This window comes from Sinohyriopsis cumingii, chromosome 17, assembly GCF_028554795.1.
Source record: "Sinohyriopsis cumingii isolate HCF-2022 chromosome 17, ASM2855479v2, whole genome shotgun sequence".
NCBI classification, from domain to species: Eukaryota; Metazoa; Mollusca; class Bivalvia; order Unionida; family Unionidae; genus Sinohyriopsis; species Sinohyriopsis cumingii.
In genome coordinates this window covers 18817050-18843572 of record NC_142977.1, presented here as the reverse complement: position 1 = coordinate 18843572, position 26523 = coordinate 18817050, and the positions used below count along the sequence as shown (strand labels likewise).

At 37.1% G+C, this 26523-nt stretch overlaps 2 protein-coding genes across 4 annotated transcripts; both read left to right on the top strand.

Moving 5' to 3' along the window:
- Window positions 1-884: 884 nt before the first annotated feature.
- LOC149777854 (indolethylamine N-methyltransferase-like) lies at window positions 885-14347 on the top strand. Of its 3 annotated transcripts, none has more exons than XM_089938930.1 (3): window positions 885-1243; window positions 8355-8556; window positions 10590-14347. In XM_089938930.1, exons 1-3 carry the CDS (start codon window positions 1090-1092, stop codon window positions 11035-11037), a joined length of 804 nt encoding a protein of 267 aa, XP_089795056.1. In that variant the 5' UTR covers window positions 885-1089; the 3' UTR covers window positions 11038-14347. The 3 variants fall into 3 exon arrangements, with proteins under 3 accessions (XP_089795056.1, XP_089795058.1, XP_089795055.1); XM_089938932.1 differs by lacking the exon at window positions 885-1243 and adding an exon at window positions 1291-3274 and having other exon boundaries at window positions 10593-14347; XM_089938929.1 differs by lacking the exon at window positions 885-1243 and adding an exon at window positions 2170-3274.
- Window positions 14348-17472: 3125 nt separating this feature from the next.
- Window positions 17473-26236, top strand: LOC149777853 (microfibril-associated glycoprotein 4-like). The gene is made up of 5 exons (XM_089938928.1): window positions 17473-18093; window positions 21933-22072; window positions 23313-23409; window positions 24445-24609; window positions 25709-26236. Exons 1-5 carry the CDS (start codon window positions 17835-17837, stop codon window positions 25975-25977), a joined length of 930 nt encoding a protein of 309 aa, XP_089795054.1. The 5' UTR covers window positions 17473-17834; the 3' UTR covers window positions 25978-26236.
- The last annotated feature ends 287 nt before the right edge of the window (window positions 26237-26523 follow it).

The window sequence follows — 26523 nt, the reverse complement described above, 5'->3', positions numbered from 1 at the left end:
TTTAAGCTTCTTTTACAGGGAGAATTCGTTGTTTTATGACTTCATTCGCTTATAGCGAAATGAGGCAACATATATACAAATCGGGTACAAACTTTATTTGTTCCTTTAAATTTTAGATAACTTCCTGTCTCCATTTAAAGCTAACAAAGCATATCTGTTTTAAAAACTGTTAATTTACACATGCTTCTGTACCCTCCTAAATGTACATGTTAATTTGCTAATGCTTCTACCCCCTCCAAAACGTACTTGTTAGGTTTTCATATACTGATATTCTCATATATCCCGTTTATTTGTACTCCCCTATCGATTTTAAATACAGAATGCATCAGGTATATAATAATTGCAGTAAACCTAGTAATTTCATTCATTGATTTTTAAGTTCAACCCTGATCGTCGCCACGGGGTCCAAAACACTTTCATCTTGTTAGCGTTTCTTTAGCAACACGGTCGCCATATTCGCTTGGGTCAGTCTTTGTTTTCAAGCAAGAGAAGTTATGAAGTTCACCGTCCTTGAAAATATCAATAATTCTGTAAATTTTGGATTTAAATCTCTTTGAATACGTGTATAAATGAGTTCCTTCTATGTTTCTTTGTTCCATTTGTTTTATAAATATTAAAGCTAGACATTAAAATGTATAAGTGAATTATTCGGGGACCAAAAAGACGCATCAGTAAGCAATGTTAGGTTATCAACACGGCCCATTATTCTATCATTAAAAAAGATGGATCTTAATGATAGCACCCTCATCTGCCATCAATTTACACATGGTAACTAACTCCCGCGGTTCCCAAATCTGAAGCTACCTGGAATCCGTGCTACTTTTCATATATTATCTGGGCATTTAGTCATTCATAATTTACACCACTGTAGAGAAGACATTCGAAATCATTGCCCCATTTACGATTTAAGTACCTTATTGACTTTTTTAACGGCCACTTTTACTCGCAACTACTCCTTGGCTTCATGTCATGTAAACATTAACACTGTTTGGAGGAGCTTTAGAAACGATGTGTACTCATATATTTTCTGCGTACATCATTGGTCACAGTAGTGTTTGCACTTTGACTTCGAACATATGAACAAGAAAAATGTCCACGAAGACAGTGTTAACCACCCACAAAGATGTCGCCTTCGACCCAGAGACGTATGTTGCCACCTATTATAGTAGCGCTGCAGGGCATGAGGAAGAGGGAGATGGGTTAAGATTCTTTCTGGATAGCCTCAGCGATGCGTTCAAATCAGGTAAAGGCATTTGTTTATTCTGTCAAATCGTGGTCCTCTTTTCTTCTTCGGTTCAAAATTTATGGAGGCTCATATGGGCTACAATTGTAATATTAACACGTCAGCAGTGGGTTAAATGTACACTATCAGAGATAGATACGGACAAAGATAAAAGTTTGCCATTTGGTTTTAGTTCGGTTTTGACTTTTACGCCAGAAGTAGTGTTGTTAGCGCCAGCGTAATTGGTGTAAAGTACTTGCCCAATGGGTGGGAGTGTAATGGGGTGGGGATGACCGCTATAAAATTCACTCTAGTAAAGAATTTATTTCAAACTCTAGCGTGCCCAAGGCTCAATCAACACTAGATGACCATATCAGTCAATACTAGATGACCATATCAGTCAACACTAGATACCCATATCATAATTATTTGTGACGATTAGGTCATGAACATTTTAACACGTTCAGTGTTTGTGGGAAGACTAGCAATTGCACAATAGCTCTAAAGCAACACATATTGGGAGTTACATTTAATATGCTTCTACCCCCTCCAAAACGTTCTTGTTAAGGTTTTAGATACTTCTATTCTCATACATGCCGTTTGTTTGTACACCCCTATCAATTTTAAATACAGAATGCATCAGGTATATAATAATTGCAGTAAACCTAGTAATTTCATTCACTGATTTTTAAGTTCAAACCTGATCGTCGCCACGGGTTCCGAAACACTTTCATCTTGGCGTTTCTTTAGCAACACGGTCGCCATATTCGCTTTGGTCAATCTTTGTTTTCAAGCAAGAGAAGTTATGAAGTTCACCGTCTTTAAAAATATCAATAATTCTGTAAATTTTGGATTTAAATCTCTTTGAACACGTGTATAAATGAGTTCCTTCTATGTTTCTTTGTTCCATTTGTTTTATAAATATTAAAGCTAGACATTGCACATATTGGATGCAGACGACACAGTTTTACTGAAATAGCCAATTCTAAAAACCAGCAATTGACAGTGATCAGTCTGTTTTCATGTTTACATCGGGAGCTTCGTTTGCGTTGAAACGCCAATTAATTCGACAGTAATAGGGACTCCTTGGGGGCATTTAGCTTAGAAATTATAAATCAATGAAAGAAATTACTACCTTTTGTGCATTTTATATATCCTTAATGCTTTTCGATTTTAAATTGGCCATGGGGATACAAAACAAACGGGAGGGTGTGATAATACTCTACATCCTCCTAATCTTACATGCTACGTACGCTTTGTGCCTTAGGTAATACTTGTTCGAATTAAAGTTATACAAATATTACCCAGGTGACCTGTTACTCCTGTAAGAAAAGATTTAGAAGTGTTTCTCCCAGTCATCACAAGAAATATTCTTGCAAAAGTCTCACTGCAGAAATTTCAACCGTTGTTTCTCATCATTATCTGTACATAATCCTTAAAATTTATAAGTGAATTATTCGGGGACCAAAAAGGCGCATCAGTAAGCAATGTTAGGTTATCAACACGGACCATTATTCTATCATTAAAAAAGATGGATCTTAATGATAGCACCCTCATCTGCCCTCAATTTACACATGGTAACTAACTTCCGCGGTTCCCAAATCTGAAACTACCTGGAATCCGTGCTACTTTTCTTATACTATCTGGGCATTTAGTCACTCATAATTTACACCACTGTAGAGAAGACATTCGAAACCATTGCCCCATTTACGATTTAAGTACCTTATTGACTTTTTTAACGGCCACTTTTACTCGCAACTACTCCTTGGCTTCCTGTCATGTAAACGTTAACACTGTTTGGAGGAGCTATAGAAACGATGTGTGCTCATATATTTTCTGCGTACATCGTTGGGCACAGTAGTGTTTGCACTTTGACTTCGAACATGTGAACAAGAAAAATGTCTACGAAGACAGTGTTAACCACCCACAAAGATGTCGCCTTTGACCCAGAGACGTATGTTGCCACCTATTATAGTAGCGTTGCAGGGCATGAGGAAGAGGGAGTTGGGATAAGATTCATTCTGGATGGCCTCAGCGATGCGTTCAAATCAGGTAAAGGCATTTGTTTATTCTGTCAAATCGTGGTCCTCTTTTCTTCTTCGGTTCAAAGTTTATGGAGGCTCATATGGGCTATAATTTTAATATTAACACGTCAGCAGTGGGTTAAATGTACGCTATCAGAGATAGATACGGACAAAGATAAAAGTTTGCCATTTGGTTTTAGTTCGGTTTTGACTTTTACACCAGAAGTAGTGTTGCTAGCACCAGCGTAATTGGTGTAGAGTGCTTGCCCAGCGGGTGGGAGTGTAATGGGGTGGGGATGACCGCTATAAAATTCACTCTTGTAAAGAATTTATTTCAAACTCTAGCGTGCCGAAGGCTCAATCAACACTAGATGACCATATCAGTCAATACTAGATGACCAATAATGATTAGGTCATGAACATTTTAGCACGTTCAGTGTTTGTGGGAAGACGAGCAATTGCACAATAGCTCTAAAGTAACACATATCGGGAGTTACTTTTAATATATTTCATTTACATTTTACAGATGTTTTAAAGGTAATTTTAATGCTTTGTAATAAGCCAAATGCACTTAGGAACAGCTTCCACGTAAATATATCAAAAGTCGATACCAAAATGCGACCGATAAACAAAAGAGAAACTCGTGACACACGGCTCTGTATTCTTGGAATTGTTTGTGTAGCTAAGCCTAATTCAGACGTAAACAACCAAACTTAATCAATATGGTCACATGCACAGTACCGTATGAAGGAGGTGAAAAATTAAAATTATATCTTTGTAGATGTCAATGGCGGCCATACTGGTATTGAAGTCCTTTGATATAATATATTAATAGTTATATGTGGTGTAAATAAATAAAAGGAAATTATTTCAGTGTCGATAAAATATTTTCAATAAGAAAAGCTGAAAGTAGACATTTTGTCATTTTCCATATTACTACTGTTTCAGCTGATTTCATCTCGGAATGACTTTTTCATAATGCAAAAACCTTGGTTGAAACTTTTGTTTGAACAGAGATTTTTTAATGCATAGAAATATGCAAAGAACACAAGCTCTGGAAGCATTGGGTCCTTAAAATTGCTACCCCAAAGTGATAGGAATAGATCTTCAACAAATGAAAAAGATCAAAAAGAATTTGAAAAACGAAAAATAAAAAACGATTTGGAATAGAGAATATGTAGATTCCAACTGATCCTATCAAGTTGAATATCCCTTACAAACAAGCGACATTTGGTAAAAAGAAGAAGGATTGGGCATGCAAAGTTAAAGCTGTTTCGTAAAGAGTCAAAGGAGTGTGGTCTCGAAAGCTAGAGGTGGTTAGTAAAGAGTCAAGGGATTGGGCCTGTAAAGTTAAAACTGGTTGGTAAAGAGTTAAAGGAGCGGGGTCTCGAAAGCTAGAAGTGGTTGGTAAAGACTCAAAGGATTGGGCTTGTAAGGTTAAATCTGGTTGGTTAAGAGTCAAAGGAGTTGGGTCTCGAAAGCTAGAAATGGTTGGTAAAGAGTCAAACAATGGTGTCTCGAAAGCTAGAAGTGGTTGGTAAAGAATCAAATGATTGGGCCTGTAAAGTGAAAACTGGTGGGTAAAGAGTCAAAGGAGTATGTTCTCGAAAGTTAGACGCGGTTATTAAAGAGTCAAAGGATAGGGCCTGTAAAGTTAAAACTGGTGGTAAAGAGTCAAAGGAGTGGGGTCTCGAAAGCTAGAAGTGGTTGGTAAAGAGCCAAAGGATTGAGCCTGTAAAGGTAAAGCTGTTTGGTAAAGAGTCAAATGACTGGGCCTGTAAAATAAAAACTGGTTGATAAAGGGTCAGAGGATTGGGCGCTACTCTATATAGACCCTTCCATGGGTGCATTCTTCTAAATTTCCAGCACAGCTCAGGGATTCATTTAATCGGGTTTGCTTTGTTCTTTCAAGTTGTGTTCATAAATCTGTTTCGGATACCAAGGTATGGAAAGTCAGGAGAGCTAGAAACTTGCATTAGAAAAACATCTATAGAAACTGTGTTTAAATGTTAATGAATAAATACACACATAGATAGATGTATGGATGGATAAGGATGGGTCGATGGATGGATTGATGGATAGATGGATGGATGGATTGATGGATAGATGATGGATGGATGGATAGATGGATGGATGGATTAGTGTCAAGATATTATATTTGCTGTCTCATGCAAAAGTTGTCACAACAATGGATAAACCATTCCAGTGCAAATATTGAGGTGCAAATTAATCAAACATAAGAGAAGGAAAAAAACAACCTCTCTCTCTCTCTCTCTCTCTCTCACACACACACACACTTATAAACATATATGGTATAATGATGAATAAGAATAAGGGCCCGAAAATGTTTTTAAAAAATATCCAATTCAAGTTGACAATGGCATTACCGAACTTTGGAAGAATAGTCTTTATTATATCGTGTACCTACATCAACTATTAATTGGTCTTTGCACTGTCTGATTAAAAATAAATCATAATACCTTTATATTTAAAAGCTAAGAAAGAATTACTAGTTAAAATGCCTCGTATGCTTAATGTACTTTTTTTAATTCCAAAATTACGTAAGAGATTCAAATTTTGTTCAGTTTCAAGTTGAGGTGTGCCAAATAGAAGAATGTTTGTAGAGATGGGAACAAATTATTTCGTTAAAACTAAGTATTAGATTTGAAAATACCAAGATATGCACTCTCTGATTCAACTCCACAATGGATTATCTATCCAATGATTGTCCTCGTAATGATACAGTGCGGGGGCCCCGAGTGCCCGAGTGGTCTAAAGCGCTCACCGTTACGGATCACTCCATCTCACCTCTCTCTGCGTGGGTTCGAGTCTCGGATTCAGCCAATGTGGGTATGTGAGAAAGCTTGCCAGTAGCTTATCGAGGGTCGGTGGTTCTTTCCGGGGATTTCCCGGTTTCTTCCTCCACCATTAATACTGGCCGCCATGTATAGCTTATCGTGTGCTGAAAAATGGCGTTAAACCCTACAACAACAACATGATACAGTGCTGTCTGGTCCTAGTGTGAATAACAGAGTATTTGCGATAGACAGATAGGTTAATAGAGGGACAGAGAGACAAGAGTGAACAACTACGAGCATACATTGCCAATATGTAGTTAGTAAATGATTATATCGCGTTCATGCTACTAAAAATAATCTATGATATTTGGTGCAGAGTAGAAGGAAGTAGGCCAAGACCCTGAGCACTCTGATACGTAACACTCGTCATCGACAGCCTCGATAATTGGTTCAAATTAGTTGTTATCTATTGCACATTATCTTGAGTTGTGTAAATCAGTACCAAAGATATGGAAGGCCATAAGGGTTAAAATACGTTGCTATAAAAAATATAAAGTCTGCATACACGAATAAAAAAATTTATTGCATTTTTGTAAGCACACTACACTTACTGTGGAATTAATTCCCGTATCATTTTTATATAAATTCAATAGAAATAGAAATAACAACTAAGAAGCTTATGTGTTTGCATAGATCGAAGGAGCTGCGACGGCTCAGTTGTGAATGCGCTTTTGTCAACTTATTGCATTGCCCTACGTCTGGTGCTGGTGTCGTTTTAGTCACGTGACAGTCAAAAGTGTTCTTTGGATCACACTGATATGCATTATTTATTAGCAGGTTTTGACGAAATTTAGCACGTGGATGGTTGTGAAAATCTCTGACGTATTCTGCCGATTAGTATCCGCTCATACATATATAAATTTTGTAATCTTTCTTTTAGTCCAAACTTATTCATACTCTAGAGGCCTCTTTATGAATCGATCCGATGAAATTTATCTTGTGGCTTCCTTTGAATAAATAAATCCCCTGCGGGTTCGGAGCATAAAATAGCCCAATGAACCTCAGTAGTAATGTATGGCACTATAGGGTCCATGGGAAATTAAGTGTGGGACTATATAAGATCAGTGGAAATTGAACATGGTGAGACCGTGTAGGGTAAATGGGAATTTAACATGGTGGGACCATATAGAGGCAATGGGGAATTAATATGGTGGGTCTGTATGGAGTCAATGGGAAATTATCATAGTGGGACTGTATAGGGTCATTGGAAAATGAACATGGTGGGACCGTATAGGGTCAGTGGGAATTAAACATGATGGGACTGTCTCGGGCAAAACGGGAATTTAACATGGTGGGGACTGTCTACGGCAAAATGGGAACTGAACATTGAGGGACAAGGGGAATTTAACATGGTGGGTCTCTTGATAGACATGAGAATTTAACATGGGTTTTATTGGGACAAGGGAAATGGAACATGGGTGACGTGATGGGGCTTTATAGGAACACAAGGACTTTTATAGGGACAACATAACAAAACACAGACATCCACAAACAAGCAAACAAACAAACAAACATATACTATACAACAGATAGGCAAGATATTCTTCGCAATAGTAGAATATTAGACCTTTTCCAGGCAAGTGAGTGGACCTGAAAAGGGTCTTTTGGGGTACTTCTCTTATTGGAAAATCCTATGCAGAAACCCTGCTGCATATTTATAGCCTCAGCTTGTGGGAATTCCAATGGAGAAACCTAGTATCTTTTTTAAAGCTGCAACTTGTGGAAATTCATATGGAAAAAAACCAAGTATATATTTATAGCCTTAACATTTCTCTGCTTCAATAACGTCAGCGTACCGGACACTAAGAGGGAAATTGGCAACATTGTTGCACGTGGCTTACCTCAATCGGGTGATGATTTAGTAACAGTATTCAAGTTGACCTCATTACGCTCTACTCTAGGTAAGTAGGTGAAGTGTTTTACAGGGACAAACAACAAAACAGACATACATAAACAAAAAAATAAATACATACATTATCCAAAATGTCTGATGTAGTCAAATATGAACCTTTGAAATTTTGCGAATATTACCGCTCTATATACCTTTATTTTTCTTGTGGACGGGTTTTTGATATGTCTAAACTTGTAAGCCTAAGATTGACATGCAAGTCCCGACTTTGTTTAGTTTTATTTGCAAAACAACGAATGTTGCTTGTATAACCTATCTTGTGCTGAAAAATGGCGTTAAACCCTACAACAACAACATCGCATGTTACAAATCCCTCATTACTTGTTTACATTTGCTTTCAGGAGCGATAGCAGGGATAAGACTGTTGGATATTGGCACAGGCCCGACTCCCTATACTGCATTTTGCGCCGCACCGTGGTTTGAAGAGATAACCCTAAGTGACTTTTCCCAGAAGAACCTTGAGTTTTTACAGAACTGGAAGGACGGTAAAATCAATCACATGGGCCCTGTCTTTGAATACCTGGTGGAGATAGACAAATCAAGGTTTGTAGATAATGTGGTTAAATGGTAGGATTGTATTTAAAAGACAGTTACACCCATATAGACCTTATCAAGCTCTTCCAACTTTATTTCAGCATGCCAGCTTGTAAACGATCTTTAGTGAAAATGGTGCTTCTCGCATGTCCAACATGGCTACTACGTTCTTATTGCCACTTTGTCTCCTTGGTCGGTTGTGTTTTCATTGTGTCATCAAAAGTCTTTGCAACAGGAAGCTGATTCTGGCTGAAAATGGTTCCTCTTTGTCATTACCGTAATTGAAAGGGTTGACATCCTAAACAAGTTTATTACTGATATACCGTCAGTATTCTTAGACATATAGATATAATCACTTCATCAGAACCATACACACATTTCAGTAAATAGTGTGGCCTTCATTAGAAACTGCTCGTATGACATTAAACTTGGTTGCCTTCCGATCCTTTATAATATTCTTGTAAGTAATCATTATCCCAAACAGTTATTACTACACCATTTTCAACATGAATTTCCGTCATGATCTGGTCCTACTTTAAATGGGAAGGGGGGGGGGGCCGAGTGGTCTAAGGCGCTCTCCGTTACGGATCACTGCCATCTCACCTCTGTCGGCGTGGGTTCGAGTCTAGGATTCGGCCAATGTGGGTGTGTGAGAAAGCTTGCCAGTAGCGTCTCGTGGGTCGGTGGTTCTTCCCGGGGTTTTCCCGGGTTCTTCCTCCACCATTAATACTGGCTGCCATGCATAGCCTATCGTGTGCTGAACAATGGCGTTAAACCCCACAAAAACAGCTTTAAATGGATGTCATCAGAAAATCAACACATCTGTTATTGATGGCCTTGTTACAGCTTTGTGGTTAACAGTTCACACGCATATTTGGTTATGGCTGGGAGGCTACCGACATCGTTTTTATTCTCTTCACAAAAAAGCAGATGGATAAAGATCGTTCCCTTAGATGATGAATGCTTCATTGCCTCCCCGCCCCCTGTAGTTGTGAAATGTGACACGCTTGCCATAGGTAAATGACATCATCGAGAGGGTTTGATTACCCACCGACATAAAACGTTTATTGAGATGTTGGTGATTGAAAAGAAAGATTGATTGTCCTTTTCTATTTTGAGCTAGAGATTCATATAAATGATCAGTTTTTTATTTTATTACTTTTGTAAATATGCATTATGTGAAACTTGGGGATAGAAGAAAGGAAATATACACGTTATATATAGTGAGACCGTCTTATGATTTAAACATGTTAGCGAGTTATAAATATTTCCAGGAATAGATCTCGTGCCCGGAGTAACTGCACCACTGTCAAGTTCGGTGCGCCTAAACCAAATGTTCGTATGTACATTACCCCAAAAAGAATGAGATATGGTAAAGAAAGGTCTCAAGGTGCACGTAAACTCACTTGTTAAACAAGCTAACTTGGTGCTCGGCAATATGCAGAATGCCACTCGATTTCTTGTTAGAAATGCATAGTATATCTATTAACTTGTTAATAATAAATTGACATCTATATACAAAACGGTGGGGGGATGCCTATGGTATAGGTTTGGAAACAGGATTATATGCAAGAAATCTGCATTGAATGATAGCAATAGTCAAAACAGGTTAGGGACTTCTAATTCGATCCAGGTGGAAATTTAACGTGTCTCGAGTAACGGCACTAATCACTAGCTCTCGTGCACTAGCGGTCTAACCCACATGATCATGCATTCGTCCCCTCCCATCCACTCCCCAAACAATGGAGTACGATATATGCCCTCTAAATTAGCATTATTTACATCGCATTGTCTTTATAACATTTCTAATATTGAAGTTGAAACAAATAGTTGATACTGAATACAGCTAAGGCAAAGTATTTAACAAAATATCTGCCAACCCTCATCAGCCTGCATCAGCCCTCATTCTTTACTTATTAGCCATGTTTTGTTTTTTTTTATTTTTAAAAAGAAAACAAGTCTGCATTGCTTAAATTAGGGAAACATATGACCTTCCGGATCGTGTGAGTGAAACAAATAATTCATATTTGTATACCTTTCAGCAGCTCTTTCGAAAAGCGGCAAGATGAACTGAAAAGGAAGATCAAAAATATTGTTAAGTGTGATGTCACGCAGACCAATCCTATGATGTCCACTCCGGTAGATGGCGTTGTCTTCGACGCCATTACGTCATCACTGTGCTTAGAAGTTGCGTCCATCACCCTTGAAGATTATGCAAAATCTGTCCGAAACCTATGCAGTCTCCTGAAATGTGGTGGCCATCTTGTTTTAGTTGGAGTATTGGAGCAGACGTTCTATAGGGTTGGAGATTTCAGATTTAAATGCACGTGTATCAGCAAGGATCAACTACAAGACATCTACCAAAAAGAAGGATTTGAAATAATCAGCCTGAAAGGTTTAAATGAAACGTATTCAGCGCACAAAGAAGAAAATGATTACTCGGATTTCAAGGATGCCTTTGTTATGGTAGCCAAGAAAGTAGAACACTAAATAGTTCTACGTATTTTGAATGTAGACTTGGACATCAAGTTAAACACCACACTGTAGTTGTATATATAGCTAACGCCGTGGAAGAGACGTGCGTCAGTTACACAGAAGACAATGTATTGTGAAGTCTTCTGCGTAAGCGATAGTGTGTGCAACATCTGTATGATAGGTAGGTTTGTTTGAGGCATCAGACAATGGGCAGTGCTTTTTTCCTTCGAAAACAGTATGTGCTATTGGAAAACAAATGTTAAGAATTGTTTAATGATCCTAAATCTTATTTAACTACATGCCAGGCTATATAAGTATTGTTCATGTTGAACTATATACCAGGCTGTGTACGTATTGTTTACATTAAACTACATACCAGGCTATGTAATTATTTTTCACGTTGAACTACATAACAATCTAAGTAAGAATTGCTCACGTTGAACTACATACCAGGCTATGTATGTATTGTTCACGTTGAACTACGTACCAGTCTGTGTAAGAATTGTTAACATTGAACTACATACCAGTCTATGCAATTATTTTTCACGTTGAACTACATACCAGTCTATGTAAGTATTGTTCGCGTTGAACTTTATACCAGGCTATATAACTATTGTTCACGTCCGGTCTATACAAGTATTGTTTACGTTGAACTACATACCAGTCTCTGTAAGTACTGTTCACGCTGTACTAAATACCAGGTTATGTAAGAATTGTTCACGTTGTACTAAATAACAGTCTGTGTAAGAATTGTTCACGTTGAACTACATACTAGTCTATGTAAATATTGTTCACGTTGAACTACATACCAAGTTATGTAAGTAGTATTCACGTTGCACTGCATACCAGGCTATGTAAGAATTGTTCATGCTGTACTACATACCAGTCTATGTAAGAATTGTTCATGTTGTACTACATACTAGTCTATGTAAGAATTATTCACGTTGTACTACATACCAGTCTATGTAAGAACTTTTCACGTTGTTCTACATACTAGGCCATGTAAGTATTGTTCACGTTGTACTAGATATCATAATATGTAAGTATTGTTCACATTGAACTACATACCAGTCTATGTAAGTATAGATCATGTAACTACCTACCAGAATATTTAAGTATTGTTCACGTTTAAATACGTACCAGGCCATGTAAGTATTGTTCACACTGATCTACATACCAGGCCATGTAAGTATTGTTCACATTGAACTACATACCAGTCTATGTATTGTTCACGTTTAACCACATACCTGGCTATGTAAGTATTGTTCACGTTTAACTACATACCAGACTATGTAATTATTGTTGACGTTGAACTCCATGCCAGTCTGTGTAAGTATAGATCACGTAACTACATACCAGGTTATGTAAGTGATGTTCACGTTAACTACGTACCAGCTAATGTTCAAATTTGACTACATACCTGGCTATGTAGGTACGTTTCACCTTTTGTGACAATCATCAATAACATTTCAACTGTATATTTCTTTACCAAGTTTGTATTCAGTCTAATGTATGGCTGAAAAAAATCACATGGTTTTGTTGAAATTTGTCCGATTTATTTTTGCACATTTATTCACAGATTCTAGTCGATATTTGGCGCAATACATACCGACGATGTTGCTTAGCATTTCATATAAATGCCTTTGATGTTTAGCTGTAATGGTCATGGACCAGGAGAGCTTAGAGGCTGGTCCTTCGTCTGTCCGTCCGTCCGTCCGTCCATCCTTTAGGACATGATTGTTATCGCTACTCCGCCTAAAGTACTTGGAAGATTTCCATGAACTTTAAATACTTCTTTATCCCTTGGTTTAGATGGTTCCAAACAAAACTGGTGCCGATCTGCCATTCAGAATGGCCACCGCAGAAGCCATCTTGGAATTCTTGTTATCGCTACTGCTCCTGATAGGATGGTCCTATCAACATGGGGTTTTCGCTAAAGTAATTCTTATAATGTATATGTGTTACCAAATATAAATGTGACTAATATGACTTCTGTAAAACATCTTGAAAATTGTATTTCTACTCCTACATAGATGGCCATATCAACATGGGTGTTCTCTAAAAGACTTCATATGATCTATAATTGGTCCTTCGTTAACACTGGTGCCGATCTTAAATCTCATAAAATCTCATAATGCATCTATGACAGCTATATTAACAAATATTGTTATTATAACTTATACCTGAACAGAATGTAATATTGATGTAGGAATTTTCACCAGAAGATTTCTTGTTAGGTCCACTTGGTCGTAAATCAAAACGGCCACACAACGACCATCTTTAAAATAGTATTATTGCTAGTCCTCCTTAATGGATGGTTGTATCAACACACGTTTTTCACTAAAAGACTTCTGATGATGCCTGTTTGGTCTAAAATGAAAATAGTACCGTTTGGTGTCTAATATGGCCACCAGGGCAGCCATCTTGAGGGTCATATCTAGAACATAGTGCTGTAATAAAAGATCTTATTGTCACTAGTCACTCAACCTGAATGGATGATCATTGTCAAATGTGGTTTTCATCAAAACACTTCTAATGATGTCTACTTCGCTCTGGATGAAAATGGTGCCAAGCTTACGTCCAATATGTACACAACAGCTAATTTGAAACTCGTGTTATCACAGAAAAAATATCAGATGTCTTAAACACTCGATGTCTTAAAGGAAGATATGGTCTTATCCTGAATTCCCATAAATCCTTTTCGCCCAGTAAAGCATCAGTCGCTTCGATGGACTCCTGCTTCTTTGTTTGGTTTTAATTGATATAAAAGGAATGCTTTTTTAGAATATTTTGTTACATGACTACTATTTTATTTATTTCAGTATTCATATATCGTATATTATATGGTTCCGCTCTACGGTTATTTTATACTTTTGAAAGAGGTACAGTTACAACGTTGTCTATATTTGCAACACGCACAATGCGGAGAATGTTGGCATGTCTCTATGCTACTTTCATGCACTGAGACTGAACATTTTATGTTCTAGTTATGGAAATCATGCCCTACACGTGGTGATTATGAATATGATAACACTTTCTAAAGCAACCAGCTGATCAAAATGGCTGATCCCATGTGCTTGAACTAATGCAATGTACACTAACTGTAGCAATTAAAATAGGGAAAATGCATTTTTCCAGAGTATACGATACCAGCGTATTAAAGTGCAGTAAATGGATTATAAAAAATGTATACGAAAATGAGAAACAAGTTTTTGCTTAAGATATCGCTTATAGCTTTTTATTACAATTGTGCATGCATAATTTTATGTTAGAACTTTTATTGATGAATTGCTTCTAATTTTTAAAATAAAGTTTCTTTTAAGAACTACTTTTATTGATTTTATATAGTTTTTTTACATGTGTAATTTGTACATCTATAACACTGTTTACAAGTTTTGAACATTGTTTGATTTAGTTTCAAATTTTTAGTCCGTAACGGTTCACCATATCAACGCGTATGGTAATCAGTCGAGGCTATAACATGAAACACTTCGCGGTCCGGTTGGTCGATTACTTTGCACTTGAGAGACCCAGTCAGGTGATACTTGAATTATATGCTCTGCGCAAAATTGAACTCTACATAGACGCAATTTGAATTATCCATCGTGCGAAATCGAAACAGTCATTTGCCGAATGAAATACCTGGCAAGGCAGCAGGGCTATAAAGTGAAAACGTTTCGCCATCTTAACTCTCTAATACGCGTATTCGAAGCTTGCATGTGTGTATTAAGAGCTTCAATGCGCAATCTTGAGGAAACGAACGTGAATAGCCGTTTGAATCACATGATTACATATTCAATACAATAGAGATGTGGTCACTCGAACATCGGCAGATAATAAAGTTCCAAACAAATACCTAAGGCAGCAATTTTACGTCATTTAATAAACCACTTTACGGCATAATAGAACAAAATTAACTTGCGCACATGGAATCAGATCACAATTTTAATAGATCCGGTTCAGTACCCACGAATGTAAACCCAGTCTTTTTTAGAACATTTTTTCCTGTCTCCTTTTGGTGGCGATACAATAGTTAGATTTAGGCATTCTTGGTATGGATTTAAGGTTAACTGTAATTGTTTATTCTTTAGAATATGAGCTTATGCTGTGGATGTCGATGTGTGTTTTGGCGACAGTGTTTAGTGAGTAACAAGGTCTTCGTGATAATCCGGAAGTGAAATCTGTGTTCCATTGTACGTGCCATCTCGATCAATTTAAAGCAAAAAAAAAACTATTTACATACACTAAACAATATTCATCGATACGTGTACACAGTTCAATATCCTACCCCGAGTACAAGTTACAGTTAGTAGTATAATGAACGGATAAGGGGCACACGGGGAATAAACATTAGCTAATGTTAAACCAATGGAAGTTCTTAAACTGATTTATATAATAATAGTAATGTTTCCTACCTTAAATGTTCTCAGCATGTTTTTTATGTTTTCTAATTTCATGGTGTTTGTTGTTGTAATCATATCATTATATGCTTTTTATCTTATAGGTCTTGTCTAATGTTGTAAAGCACTTAGAGCTTCTAAAGATTAGGCGCTATACAAAGTCCTCATTATTATTTATTATTATTATTATTTATTATTATTATTATTATTATTATTATTATTATTATTATTATATGGGGATTAAGGAGAATTTTAACATTACCCTTCCATGTTGAACAATATATGGGGCTCAAGGTGTTGTCTGACAGGTCTAATTATCCGCAAGAGTTTGAATTCTGAAATATCCTATATATTATATTGCATGAGTGCGTGTGTGTGTTTGGATTTGTATCGAAGCTTTAACCATTTTCTAGTCATATTGCAATTTATAGTGCTGTATTGCAGAGGCATCATGCCGCAGACATGTGGCATCATGTCCCACCCACATTTTATCCTGACACTGTGCTGACCAGAACTAACAGTAAACTCTTAATGCTGAGCGCGAAGCGTGGCAGCTGCAAGTACCATTTTTGTAAGTCTTTGATATAACTCGGTCTGGGTTCCAACCCGCGACCTCTCGCATCCGAGGAGGACTTAGGCCACCTGAGCGGTCTATATTGCATGAATCGAATAGCTAGAACGAATGCAAGTTTATACTTCGCATACCTCTGCAGGTTAAGATTGACTCCGTAAAGGTTATTGATGTGCGTCGGAAACACAATCAATACTTCAGTTTGTTGGGCAGACCCAGCTGTAAGATATTTGGGAAATTACATGCGTTTTGTTCAGGAAGCTGTCCGTAGCGCGGACAACATACTGACACAATTCGTTGTGTTATGATTATATAGCGACAATTTGGGGCTATAAATACCCTGATTGTTGCCAAATGCACGAACAGGTCATTCAGGACATTTTGATTCTAACTAAGGGCACTTTGTGCGTGCAACAGTAAGTAAGCCGAACTCTGTATTTGGAAACAACCACGACTAAAAATGAATCACCCTCGGGTAATGATGTACGCGGCAATGAAACCATGTACATTTGGGTTCATATATAATGCATTGATATTAAAGTACACGCAATTCCTCGACACGTGCATTAACTTACTTTTACAATCCAAACATGAGTATATCCATTATTGTAAATCCTTTATGAAGTCCAGTTGAAATTTAGAACCAGTAATACCGTAATTATTTCTGCAGACCTAGATTTGGTTCTCTCCCTAAACACCTCTACCCATTTTTGCTTGATAAGCATAATAATATGACACTAACTTTGATTTAATACCAACCATTTAAGAATCTAAGCCAAGAATCACCACTAAAACGAGATAGAAAATATGCTCTAAAAATAGAAAGGGACTACATTCATGGGTGCTGACCCGGAAGTAATAATTGTAGCCCTTGTCATTATGAAAACTAACCTATCAAGTGATATCCTTTTTCTCTTGCTGGCGTAACAGAAAATGTCGATGTTTCTTCAATGTACATGTGCACGTGCATACTAAATTGCAGCAGTGGGTAAGTTGCTAAGGCGTTGGGCTCGTGACAATAAGGGTGCATGCTTGATTCCAGCTATCGAACAACTCGGATCTGATCTGCTACCGTGATGTATCCTTGGGCAAGACACTTCACTTTACTTGCCTTGGCAGGATATGATCTTCAAATTGGTGTTGACCCATTAAAAAAAAAAACAGTAACTAAAACAAAACATATGCGCACACCTACATAAGTACGTTATTTTTCCATCCCGCCAGCCAAACAAAAATACATGCATACATTTGATCCAAATGAAAGTTTCTGGTTGAATGCATTTTCTATACATAAAAGCCCAGGTGATATTTAGAATCAGACACGCCTATCTACCGTAAATAACAAATGCGTTATATCCACCAAGGTAAAATCAATATAATTTCATGGGTGGGACTCCCTCCTTTTCACATCAACCTTGCTTAACCACTTTTACCTCTGTCATTCCCAACGTGACACGTCTGCGTATGCTAAAAGGTGTAAACTGTTCGCATTTCGGAATCAGTGATAGCCAACTCTGTTAACCATTTAGCGTTATACACGATTTTTGTTTTACGTTCGTGATTATAAGCAGCATGTGCTTTACACTCACTAACCTGAACCTGTAACACTGCAGCGGTGTTTTCATGTAAATAGTTATAAGGGAGTACACATGCAACATACCGTCAACGCCCTTGAACCCGATTCTCATACGGTATCAAAGAAGCGGTCACAGGGTGGCCAATAGACGTGTTTTATTTAACAAAAATCTTCCTCATTGACTTTTCGTGTAAAAAGATATACCTGGTAAAATTCAACAGGTACATGATAAAGCGCACACTTGCCATCCGAAATAATATCTCGCATGAGTGACGAGTGTAAAATCAATTGCGAAAACGGCCGACAGCGGAAGCCATCAATTATGGCGGGTAGCACGTCCAAAGAAGGGTCTGACAAAGGGTTTGGAGGGATTTTAATGCACCTCGCTACCCTAGGGATAGCGGCGGGGCTTGTGGCTGCTGTCTGGTATCAGCTTTCAGGAATCGCACAAGATCTTCAGTCACTTTCTGCCACCCTGGAAAAATCGTCTGCTTCATCTGCTCTGGAAGAGAAATCAGATAAGGGTATGTATGTACGTTACAGCTTCTATGCCTTTGGTTTATAATGTCCGTCATGGTCATTTCACCATGTAGTCTGGCCCTACAAATACATATTGGCACTGCAGACACAATTCATTGTAAGTCATTATAATTAAAAATAGTACATACATTACAATGTTGTACTTGCAAATAGTTATAAATAACAATTTCAGTGCCAGTAGAAGAAACCAATTTAATGTTTACATATTTTTCGAAACGACAGCTTAAATTGACCAAGTAGAAAATATTCGTATATACCTTTGAATTAACCCCGATATAGTTCAAGTAAAGTTAAGGTTAATTATCCGTAACATAACTGACCATTTGAATGTGCGTTCATGTACATTTTTAGGGGGCTGTTTTAAAACTCCTTGAAAATGCTTCAAACAAGTAATTTTCAGTTGATTTTAAAGGAACTGGAAGAATTAGATTGCGTTTTTCGCCTGAGCTGGTTCCCTAAATTTACATATTTGTAATTATAATACTGTAATACTGTATTAGTTACATGTAATGACAATGTACAGCTTATGCCGTGCTGGTCTGCAGTCATATTGCCAAAATATGTAACAGTAAATGGCACATAAACCATACATTCATAGTTGTTTCCCATAAACTATCACCGTGTTCCCCATTAGGCTAAAAGGACAGACATGTCTCTTGTACAAGTTATCGACAAGTCTGAACAAGAAACAAGTAGTATATATTCGTGGAATAAAAATGTGCCCCATTTACATGAGTCAGTTTAATGGACTGTTAAGCAAACAAGTGGATGTAAATAACGAGCGAGAATTTTTTATAAACATTATCAGTATATATATATCTTGTCTGACGCTGATATTGCTACCGTGTTTAGATAAAACGGTACCCTTCCAATTTCATAAAAGTTGCACAATAGGCATTGAATCAGAAAGGTGTCATTAAGAGATAAAAAGTACTTCTCTTATCAAATACTGACCTACCTCTCGCTCGAGTATTTTTATATTTTGCACGGAAACGAACAAAACGAACAAAGAGCTTTTGCCCGTCAAGAAAAATTATAAACAAAGCGTAAGTAGAACGGTCTTCAAAAGTATAGTATTGTGTGTGTGTGTGTGTGTGTGTGTGTGTGTGTGTGTGTGAGAGAGAGAGAGAGAGAGAGAGAGAGAGAGAGAAACTTCGATTTTTTTTCCTAAAAAATATAACCTATCTGTAAAAAATATAACCTACCTGGCTTTCCTCCAGGGAAATATACAAGGTCTTTTGGCACCCGGCGCGGAGGGGTTGGTGATTGGTTAGCTCCGTTCATAGAGCATCAGACGTACACTCGGAAGGCCATGGGTTGAGTACCCGCCCAGACAAGCTCAAGTCGGCCGTCTCAGATGATTATTGGAAAATGCACTTAGGTCCCAATTTCCCAGGATTATGTAGTCAGTAATGTGGTAAAAGTACCTTAAAACCATGCAACAAACTTTGCACACGACACACTTTTCCCACTATGTTTACGGTCATACAATTACACGCGGTAAAATGCTACTTTGAATTTGGATGTCGATATGGCAACTCAACAGAGTTTGGACAATATTGCATTGTCTTCGAATGCTTATACTAAAATGTCTTTAAGCAGGTATAAGACCATTGGTCAGTGATTTGAAGACAATATCCTTAAGACGGACACGGCTGGGATTATAAAGCGTGGCCTTATTGCAACGATTGACAGTCTGTATAGGCACCTCCATATAAGAATGGCTAAATTAGGATCAAAATATATGCCAATATGCAGAGAAGTTCTCTTCCAGTTAAAAGAAAGTTGACAGTATCTGGTCTAATATTTGAACATATAGCAGATCGTCTAATGTATAGTATGCCTTGTAAATGTATACACACGAAAAAAAGGTGAGATTGCCATAATATACCACTGCGAAAAGTTCAAGGCGCGTCACTCTGTAAGTAACAATCAGACTAGCACAATTTAGGGTAGGATAGTGTTTATGTTTCGTTTAAAAGTTCTTTCTTTCGTGCACATGCGTAGCCGAAGTTTACAAAAGAAAAGTACGGTTGACCATGAGATATTTCATACATCTTGTAATACGTGATCCATTTCAAAATGAACAGTACTCTGGGGTGGGTGGGTCACAAGCAATTATGGACCTAGCCTGGTAACCTGGCCTTCCATCATGTTCTGCACACATGGCCAGGCAAACACAGATGAATGGCTGATACCGGTACTGCATTTCAACTTGGCAGAAGTAGTTTAAAAAAGGCGTTGTCAATAAATATGGAGAAATAAAGAACTTATTTCCAGCTGTGTCACCATCGGCTTTTTCGTTATATTAGTCACAACTATATCAGTTAAATAAGTCCAAAAGGCTTGTTTAGAGTGTGACTATGCAGTACCGTCCTTTTCGGTTAGTATGTGTGTGTTGTTGGAGTTGGGCCATATTGACAGATTGCGACATGCTATGGCTATATTTGTTACGTGTGCGTGTGTGTCAGAGATGCTTTAGTTTAAATAAGGTTTGATTCGTTGCGTTTTGCCGTTCTTTTGCATTAGGTATCCGCATTTTAAATAAAACGATTTTCATGTCATTGAGCATACCTGTATTGTATAATGTATTCATATATTACGGTTTCAGTGGGGTGAATTAGATTCATAATACGATATATACCTATTTATGCAATGCAATTTTTGGAGAAAAATGCTTCGTCAGAATCCTTGCTGGCAAGAAATAACAAGTACATAAACAATTAAAATATGGAATCATTCAGCACCTATTTAGTTTTCAAAATATTTTTATTTCCTATAAGTTATATTCCATAGAGGAAAGATAATTAAATTCCGAAACCTTACAGATACACTTGATTGTAACAATGCTTATTTGAGTTATATTTTTGTAATATACTGGTTTATTTGTTTATAGTTTTTGCATGATATCTGAGTTTGGAATAACAAATTGTCGTACATTGAAAAGTACGCAACTGATCCGTGTAATGCGACAGCCTTGAACAAGAATATTAAGTACCACTATGGTGATAAAATACTCCATTTGACAGGAATGGTGCATTGATAACCATCTGTATTTTTTTTTTCTTGCTTATATTTAGACCGCTCTGGTTGCCTAGAGAGTCCGCCTCAGATGCGGGAGGTCGCGGGTTCGAACCCGATCCAATTATCTGTTCATCAATGCATTATGTTTGCATGACAGGAAAGTAGGCATATTAAAAATGTTGAAACCTAATGTATGCTAATGGTACATCACGACTGGTAAACTATTTTAAATAAACGTCTTTGACACAATTAAAGCGCAACCGTACAATTGCGCATTCTCTCACCTTAACCACACACACGCGTCATATATAACGGCTGAAAATGAAAGTACGGCATTGTGACACCTTAAACAAACACTAAGTACTACCTTATTTGACATAGTTGTGACTAATACAGCCAAAACAGACCTAGAAGGAAATAATTTATTTATTTATTTATTTATTTATTACCAGCGCGCTTTTATTACTTCCGCCATCCGGCTATTCAGTGGTACGTGCCTGACTTCGTATCGGGAGCATCATAGGACACCATTCAATCAGGCTATTACGGACCACGACACGGTCACTATTTTCTGTGGCTCGTTCGTTTTCAACTTTCCATGTTAAAATATTACGTATTATATTAAATTGCTACCTACAGCCTGACACAAACATTAAACTTTGTATTCGTTGGACAAAATCATATGTTCGCACTCTATATAAATTTTATATTCGTGTGACTAAATCATATTTGTCACAAATGCTATTTTGCTGACCTAAGGCAGTTTTCTCAGATCAATTCCTGTTCCGTCAATTTACAGCTCCTGATGAACCACGTGATTGCTATGACGTTTTATCTGCTGGAAATACTAAAACCGGAATGTATACTATCTACCCTCATGGGATGAAGAGAGGACTTCCGGTTTTCTGTGATATGGACACTGACGGGGGAGGATGGCTTGTATGTAAATTGATATTATATGATTTTTTTATACAAATTTAAATAAAGAGTAAAAATGGACAATTAAATCATCAAAATGTACATATCTTTTAATTTTTTTGTTATTTCACTAGTCGTATACTTTAAATTATTCTTTACCGCTTGCCCGCCTTCATCGTGGGATATGTTTCAATCATTGCGTAATAGTATATACAGTGAATGCATGTAGAGTTTTACAGACATCAAGATAACATCACTCTTTACACTGTGAAACTTTACATTTCTTACAAAACGCTCTATCCTTCATGAAATATAGCCTGCTGGATATTTTCAAAACGCCTTACAGGAGGCGGTTTTGGGGTTTTCCGAAACCTTATTGCCACCAGAGACTAATAAATGCGGGAATCCTGCAGAAATTCAGGAAGATACAAGATACAAGAAACTCTATTTAACCTCGGTAGTCTGGGTAACTTAAACAAAAAAGAAAACTAGTTTTATAATTTAAAAAAAAAAACAAACAACATAAACAATTAAGACAACAGAATGTTTGTATACAGCACGCTCATTTCTAATGCGAAGATTCGGATAAGTAGGGAGATGGTATTGGAATCGTTGCATTGTTTGGCATTTAAATAGAAACGTACGGGATCATTTAAGCGGAAATGTCAATGATTATACAAAGGAAATTAAAATGCACGAGCACACAGAAACTACACATGTACTATTTATAGATCCAAACATAGTTTCCCAATAACAATGAAGCACACATTTGGGAAGACCAGTTTAAACCTTCATTGTAATTACTATGTTATATTCATTGTTTTGTACTGACCGTGTTCAGCTTCTTTGCTCAGTCGATTCCTCTTTTGAACACTTTTAACATGCAAATTCTTACACTTAAATGTAAATTATTTTTTTAAGGCATTTGAAAACGTAAACGGTCTCCCTATTCAAAAAAAAAAACTCACGTTTACACACAAAAGTAAGATAGTAAAGAAAAGCACAGAATTCAAGAAACATATGTTTTCCGTGCTTCCTTAAGTGTGCAGTATTGAGTTAAAATTATTTAAACAGTTTTCCACTCAAAATTTGTATGCTTTTTACAGAAGCGTTGTTTTAGCCTTCAGTCAAAAGTTATCGAACCTCGTATAGTTCTTTCCTAAACATAAAATAAAGCTCTGGCACATATTGTTTTCTTTATGTTAAAATGAGATGTCAGTTTTACAGAACCTTGACTTAATCGTGTGTGCATTTTGGACAGGTATTCCAGAGAAGGCGAGACGGGGAACAAGATTTTCACCAGAAATGGGAACCGTATCAGTTTGGATTTGGAAACCAGTCCAAAGAATTTTGGCTTGGTAGGATATCCACCAGTGTGCTATATTTCATTTTGCTTTAACATTTACATAAGAGATTTAACGCAGTCAAAAGTACGTCATATTTTGCAGACAATATTTTTATGTTTACAAGCTGACCTACTCTGATTACTTAATATTTACACCCATATTTAACATATCCTAATTTAAAACTGATATCTTAGTTAATTCCTCTCTGATGCTAAGTGGCGAAAAAGAGTGATTGCAATCCACGTAATTTTACAAAGGGGCTCGTATCGTTGCTTACATATACATGTACTATATAATAATACAGTGCATATATGACAGTTAAAATGTTTGTAACGATAAGAGCCCCTCTCGTGAAGTATGAGCCCTTTGTTTATACTTAGAATATCTTGTTTCCTTATACGGACATAGTTCAATATTTTATAGAGGTAGCGGCGGGCAAATGGTCCTCAACGCCCAAACAAACCAGTAATATGAAATGTATTGTTACCCTTATCCGTTTTACCATCCAAACGTGGTCCGTACATTACACTGTGTGTTATGCTTTGCGTTTAGGGCAGTGGTCCGTACATTACACAGTGTTTTATGCTTTGCGTTTATGGCAGTGGTCCGTACATTACACAGTGTTTTATGCTTTGCGTTTAGGGCAGTTTGCAAAGTCTTTGGTGGAAGATTGGTGTTTAGTGAACACAATTGTAGCTTTTTATGAGACAGAAAGAGTTCTTCTCATAATAATGAAGCTCAAATCGTATGCAAAAGATTTTTTACGTTGGGTGGGATGGATGGGATGTGATAAAATAAGCTCATCTGAGTTAAACACGATTTTTTCCCACTGGTAATGGAGCATGTGTATTTGCTGTTTCAACCTTAGCTGAAGATTCAAATTCTAATCACCATTCTGCATGGCGTGCATGTATTAGATTCGATCACATTATCAATCTCTTTCAATTGCAAACCCAAAACTCGCAAATACGAGTCATTTTTGAGCCAGTAAAATAAAACAAAATATTGTTACGGAATCAGTGTGAAAAACACCTTTCTATTTTCCAGGTAATGAGTACTTACACTTGATAACTTCCCAAGGATTGTATGAACTGAGAATAGACATGGAAAGTTTCGACTTCGAAGAAAAATATGCCAAATATAATATATTCCATGTAGCCAGTAGAGACGAAAAGTTTAAACTGTCTATCGCTGGATTCAGTGGTGATGTTGGTGAGTCTCTCTCTCTCTCTCTCTCACACACACACACACACACACACACTCAGATATATAGGAACTTCAGATGGCTTTGTGGGGAACTTTTAAGAAGTTAACTGCCCACTTTAAATGGAGACACGCCAACATCCAGGCACTCTTTATCTCTTCATAATTAAATAATTTTTTTGGTTGACCAGGGTCAAGGAATAAATGGCCAATAGCCAAAGAAAAAATGGCAACGACTACTCCAAGTTGCCTTTGCAACAAACTAAACCTATATAGATGCTAGCAGTAATTGAAGAGAAATATCGACTTTGTAGTGAAAAGAAACTAAAACATAATTCAAGATGTTGCCAAAACAAGACGAAATATATTCAAACTAAGTATTTTGAAAACTTGGAGGTTAACATTAGACGAAATAAATGAGATAATTGTCACGACTGATGCAGCCGTGATACGGTTTGTGAGGAGTCCGTGAGAGATTTGTAACTGCCACTGTTGATATCAGACAGTACGAGTCAGACTGATGACGCTTTGCGATGCGTTGATTCTTGCGCAAGGCAGAGACATTTTGCTTTTCTGCAGATATATGAATGTTCGTGTATTTGATCTGAATCTCGCATGCACTCATTCGCATAAAAATACCTTTATTAATGATACTAAATTTATACTTTTGTTTTGTGTTCAAATAACGTTGTGAAGTCAAAAGCTAAATAAAGGTGCTACTTTTTTAATTATCCAAGTTTGAGTTTGGTTAGTGTATCATAGAACCGATTGTGGGACCTTGTCAGTTTGTTGTACCACAGATTTATCATAATATCCAATCAGTAACGCCCGGTAAGTATACGTAGATTGTGCCGTATTTACACTCGTAAATATCCGATCCAGCTGCCAACGGCACAGATTCTGATCTGCTGTCGCAAATTGCGTCCGGAGATCTGGTTCTATAAAATTCGTTAAGACTTCTCAGTAGATCGAAGAAACCTAATCTAACAGAGCATTATACGATGGCAACTGGACCCGACTTGTATATTATTATAGTCGGTATGCTAAGCATAGTTGACTGGCATGTTGGAATTTTGTAACATTACATCTTCGTCTTTTTTTTTTTTAGATAATTCTTTTTCCGGCCACAACGGACAGAGATTCTCAACAGACGACCAAGACAATGATCTGGAGGCTGGCTCATGTGCAAGCGCTTTTAAGGGCGGCTGGTGGTATTCTAACTGTTTGACAGTCTGTCTAAATGGACAGTACCTCGGAGGAAAGCACGAGTCCAAGGCCAATGGAATTCATTGGATGTCATGGACGGGTATTTTCTCATCTTTAAAGTGGACAGAAATGAAGATAAGACCATTTGATGGAATAACGGTCAGAATTTAGCGACGCCATTTCCCATTCAGTGCCATTTGCTGTTGTAATATTCAATCAGGCAATATTCTGTTTGTGTTCAGATGATGTTCAACAGGGTCAATTCTTGTGTTTTTGAAGAGAGTTACTTCCCTTTACCTAATATCTTTATCCATATACGAGCAATGAATGACCGTACATATTCCGGCAGTCGTCGATTAATAAATTAATACCTTTATTTGGTTGGATGTGCATTAAAAATAAACAAAATGCATATTAATGCAGCCATAAATTGTTGTATGTTAGTGTGTTATAGAACGTACAGTATGTATGTATGTATGCATGCATGTATGTATGTATGTATGTATGTATGTATGTATGTATGTATGTATGTATGTATGTATGTATTCTTCAGCTCAAGTGAATAGAGAATATTTTCTTTTCCTACGTTAATACTGAATACACTTCGTCGTGTGGTACAGAATACGTGATATTTCAAACGAGTTTAGATGTATCGTTTGTTGTACTACCAGATGAAATATATCCAGTAACAATAGAAAATTTATTTTCACTGTATGC